The 5,047-nt window shown below is 45.6% G+C and overlaps 1 protein-coding gene across 1 annotated transcript; it reads left to right on the top strand.

The window, feature by feature from the left end:
• The first annotated feature begins 2,796 nt into the window (after window positions 1-2,796).
• Window positions 2,797-4,759, top strand: Nfilz (NFIL3 like basic leucine zipper). Its single transcript, XM_042267138.2, has one exon. The coding sequence runs from the start codon at window positions 2,806-2,808 to the stop codon at window positions 3,637-3,639; it is 834 nt and encodes a 277-aa protein (XP_042123072.1). The 5' UTR covers window positions 2,797-2,805; the 3' UTR covers window positions 3,640-4,759.
• The last annotated feature ends 288 nt before the right edge of the window (window positions 4,760-5,047 follow it).

Genomic DNA, 5,047 nt, shown 5'->3' with positions numbered 1-5,047 from the left:
CTCTATTTCAATTTTCAAGTCTTGAACTATTTCTTTCACCTGTGTGATTGTTTTTTCTCGTCTTTCTTTAAGGGATTTATTGATTTCTTCCAATTTTTTGTTTGTCTTTTCCTTCACTTTTTTAAGGGAATTTTTCATTTCCTTTTTAAGGGCCTCTATGATCCTCATAAATTTTTTTAAGGTTGTTTTCTTCTACATTGGGGTGTTCAGGTCTTGCTGTTGTAGAACCACTAGTTTGTGGTGGTACCATATTGTTCTTTATGTTGTTGAATGTATTCTTACACTGTTGTCTACCCATCTCTTCCTCCAATCGGTACAGGTGTGACCCGTGCCTTAGGGAGTCCCTCGTCCTCCATTTGGTGCAGGTGGGGCCTGTGCCTTAGGGGGTCCCTCTTCCTCCACTTGGTGCAGGTGGGGCCTCTGCTTTAGGGGGTCCCTCTTCCTCCACTTGGTGCAGGTGGGGCCTGTGGCTTAGGGGGTCCCTCTTCCTTTGGGTGCAGGTGGGACCTGTGGCTCCAGTGATTGCTGATGGGTCAGGGGATGTTTGGGGGTGTGGGGAGCCTGCTGCTGGGTCTCTGGAGCTTCAGTGGGTGGTGGAGAGGCACAAAATTTGCCCCTGGGGGCTTGGGCCTAGTGAGCAGGGATTTCTAGCCAGACCTTTCTCTCTCTCCTCTCTCTCTCTCTCTCTCTCTCTCTCTCTCTCTCTCTCTCTCTCTCTCTTGTTTTTCAAGACAGGGTTTCTCTGTGTAGCTTTGGAGCCTGGAGTTCACTCTGTAGACCAGGCTGGCCTTGAACCTACAGAGATCTGCCTGCCTCTGCCCCCTGAGTGCTGGGATTAAAGACGTGTTCCACCACCACCCAGCTAAGCCTTTATTTCTCACTAGTCTTCTTGCCTTCCTTCTTTTTTTAAATTACATGTTTATTTGTGTGTGTGTGTGTGTGTGTGTGTGTGTGTGTGTGTGCACGCGCGCGCGCATTCGTGCACATGCCACAGTGTACATGTTGAAGTCAGAGGACAATTGGCATGTGTTGGTGAGTGATGGAAGAAGACATGTGATACCCTTTGGTCTCCACATGCATGCAGAGATGGGGGCATATATTCACTAGACCCACATAGATGCACACATATAAATAAATAATAGAAATATCTTTAAAATGAATGATGACTCAGAGACTGGAGACATGGCTTAGTGGTTAAGAGCACTGGCTGCCCTTCCAGAAGACCCAGGTCCAATTCCCAGCACCCACATGGTAGCTCACAACTGTCTATAACTCCTGTTCCAAGGGTCTGACACTCTCATACAGACATACATGCAGGCAAAACACCAATGTGAACAAAATACAAATAAATTACTTAAAAATGATGACTCAGCAGTTAAGATCATGTATTGCTCTCACAGATGACCAAACTTTGGTTCTCAGCACCCACATCCAGAGACTCACAGCTGACTGTCATTCTTGCCTTGTCATTCATATGATGCCTCTGGACTCAGCTGGAACTTGCGCTCATCCACACACACACAATTATACACACATACATACACAACATTAAAAATTTTTTTTAAAGAGTAAAAACCCCAATAAACCAAGAAAGACAATTGAGGGATAGCACCCCTGGTTGACTTCTAGCCTCCACATATACTCATGACTCATGTGCGCGCACGCACGTGCACACACACACACACACACACACACACACACACACAAATTCTAAACACATGAAACTTTAAGGGTGTCTTCACACTATAGCAGATGTATAGGATGTGTGAATACGTGAAAAGTGGCAGGTACAATGGATGGCTGTAAAATTAGATGGTGAGATGGATGGGAGTTATAGAGAGGATGAGTGACAGGTGAGTTGATGGGTGATGAATGGGTGAATGATAGACAGTTGTGTGGGAGGACCTGATGTACAGATGGGTGGTTATATGGGTAGACGGGCAGATGTGAAATTCTGGCCATGGATTGTGAGTTACAATCTGGGCGTAATTCATATGAGTCTCAGCTACTTTTCATTTGTTATTATTTTTGTTTTTATTACTATTTTTATTATTTTATTATGAATGTGTTATTTTTTGTGTATGATATGGTTGTGTGTGTGTATGTGTGTGTGTGAGAGAGAGAGAGTGAGCACATGTGTGTCATGGTGCACTTCTGTAGGTAAGAGGTCAAGCTGGGGTGTTGGTCCTCACCTTTCATCTTGTTTGTGACAGGGTCTTTTTGTTGTCCTGCCCCTGTATATGCCAGGGATTCTTCTGTTTCTGCCTCCTCCCATATCACCATAGGAGTACTGGGATTATGCACACATGCTGTTGTGCTTTGCATACATGGATTCTGAGGATTCAAACTCAGGTCCTCATGCTTGCCTGAAAAGCTCTTTAACCGCATTGCCAGCTTCCCAGCTCCTACCAGCTTGATTTTCTGAGCTACAGCTTGGCCAGTGGAACTTCATGTTTACACATTCTTTCTTTCTAGGTACATCCTTCCTCCTGTCTTCCTCCGGATCTGAGATTGTTACACAGCTCCTGTATAGGCTGATCTTCTCAGGGGTAAGGAAAACGTTTTGGAAAGAACTTGTGTCCTCCGAAGGGACAGCTCTCAAACAACTCTGTGGACTGGGGCCATATCCAGATTCAGCCTCATTTGGCACCCCCGCCCCAGCTCCTTTCTCCTCATGGATCTGTCCCCAGCCCAATCTCTGCTCCATTTGATCACAGAACCAATTAGAGGGGTGAGAGTCATTTGGGTGAGCCTCCTGTCTCTGGTCCAAGACCTGTTTTATCTTCCCCAGGTGCTGAGACAGCTATGAATGTGGATACCTTGGGCCTGCCCAACGTATCTCATGGTCCCAGCAAAGCCCTCTGGAGCACTCGCAGGGATCCACCTATGCGCCGACAGAGGGAGTTTATGCCGGAAGAGAAGAAGGACTCAGTTTACTGGGAGAAACGGAAAAAGAACAACGAGGCGGCCAAGCGGTCCCGGGAAAAGCGACGTCTCAATGATGTGGCCATTGAAGGCAGGCTGACCATGCTGCTGGAGGAGAATGCTGTACTAAGGGCTGAGCTGCAAGCACTCAAACTTCGATTTGGCCTTTTGCCTTCTGTGTGTGGTCCCCGGACATTGCCCTTGCAGGCCTTGCTGTGGAAGTCTTCCTGGACTGGGGACTCCCATTCAGGGGCTGACTCATTCTTATCTTTGCCTGGTACCCATGGCTGCCTGTTCAAACCATATGCCGTAGATTCTGGGATTCCAGGTTGCTCAGGCTGTCTGGTAGCTCAAGGGTGGGCTGGCTTAGCTGCTTCCCCCAGGTTCTTGCAGGAGTCACAGCCCCTGACTCCCAGAATAGTTGATAGGACCTTTCATGCCACCTTCCCAGCGACTATCTTTGGTTGTCATTTCTTAGATGGGCATATAGGACCCAGAGCACAGCTCAAGTCTTATGGGCTGTGGTCACCTGTGCCCACTGGATCCCATGCCTCAGAGCCCTCAGATATACTGCTGACATCCTCTGAGAGTTCCATTGGGTTTTCACCTGATATGACCTGCCCTGTCCCAGGTGACAGGTCTGAGGGTCTGACCCAGACTTCCCTGCCTCACAAACTGCGGATCAAATCCCAAGCCTCAAACAGCTTATGTTGAGGTTGGGGGGTTAGTCAGGGAAGTCTGAGATATAACTCTGGCCAGGTCCAGACCTGCAAGGGGATGGTTAAAATTATGCATGGGTGTTTATAAGGGATGTGTGGCTTGACTTTGATTAGTTACTAAGACTGGACAGTCCTTAAGGAAGTTGCTCTTACTGGGAGGATACACCTCTTGGAACCAACACCAGGGCTCTAGGTAAAGAGGGGATGAGGTCCCATATTGAATTATGTCATAATTTTTACTTTGCTCTAAAATCCAGGTTGCTTCATCTCTTCACTCATCATCACCCAATCACCCATCAGTTCATCCGATGATTGTTGCTGTCATCTAGCCATCCATTTATCCTTCATATTTATACCAGTCAACTCATCTTCCCACCCATCTGCCCTTCTGTTTACTCATCTTTTATGTATCTATTTTCCATTCCCTCACTTATGTATTTCTATCCATCCTTCCATCTATCCACTTTTCTTCTTACTCATTTACCCATCTATTTATTGAGATTTCATCCATCCATCCATCCATCCACCCACCCACCCATCCACCCACCCATCCACCCACACAGCTATCCATTCATCAAACCTCTCATCCTTCACAACCTATATCTTTTCATCCATCTTAACAGTCTATTTATCTTCCCACTCATCTGCCTGCCTGACCTCCTGTCTGTCTGTCTGTCTATCTATGCTGGCTAGTTTTTATGACAACTTGAAAGAAGCCAGAGTCATTTTGGAAGAGGGAAGCTCACCTGCGAAAATATCTCCACCAGACTGGCTTGTGGGCAAGCCTGTGGTGCATTTTCTTAATGATAGAGGTGGGAGAATTCAGCTCACTGTGGGTAATGCTACCCTAGACAGGTTGTCCTGCATGTTATAAGAAAACAGGCTGATCAAACCACAAGGAGCAAGAAAGTCAGCTAGCAGCACTCCTCAATGGCCTCTGAATCAGCTCCTGCATCCAGGTTCCTGCCTTGTTTGAGTTCCTGTCCTGACTTCCCTTAGCAATGGAGCATGACCTGAGAGTTGTAAGCTGAAACTAACCCTTCCCTCTTCAACTTGTTTATGGCTATGGTGTTTTTTCACAGCAATAGAATTCCTAAGACTCTATGTCTGTCTGTCTGTCTTATCTATCTATCTATCTATCTATCTATCTATCTATCTATCTATCTATCATCTATCTTCTATTCATTCATATATTTAACTATATGCTGATAAAGATTTTAAAGAAAAAAGTTTATGGCTATGCTGTTTTATAGCAATAGAATCCCTAGAGTCTGTATATCTATCTGTCTATCCATCCATCCTTCTATCTACCTATTGTCTGTCTATCTATCTATCTATCTATCTATCTATCTATCTATCTATCTATCTATCTATCTATCTATCATTTATCTATATCTTTTTGC

The sequence above is a fragment of the Peromyscus maniculatus genome, chromosome 22 (assembly GCF_049852395.1).
Source record: "Peromyscus maniculatus bairdii isolate BWxNUB_F1_BW_parent chromosome 22, HU_Pman_BW_mat_3.1, whole genome shotgun sequence".
NCBI lineage: Eukaryota > Metazoa > Chordata > Mammalia > Rodentia > Cricetidae > Peromyscus > Peromyscus maniculatus.
The sequence above is the reverse complement of the archived record's forward strand: the minus strand, read 5'-3'. Positions and strand labels throughout refer to the sequence as shown.

What these genes read in the sequence shown, in the direction of transcription:
- Nfilz (XM_042267138.2), top strand. Translation starts at nt 2,806, where the DNA reads ATGAATGTGGATACCTTGGGCCTGCCCAACGTATCTCATGGTCCCAGC.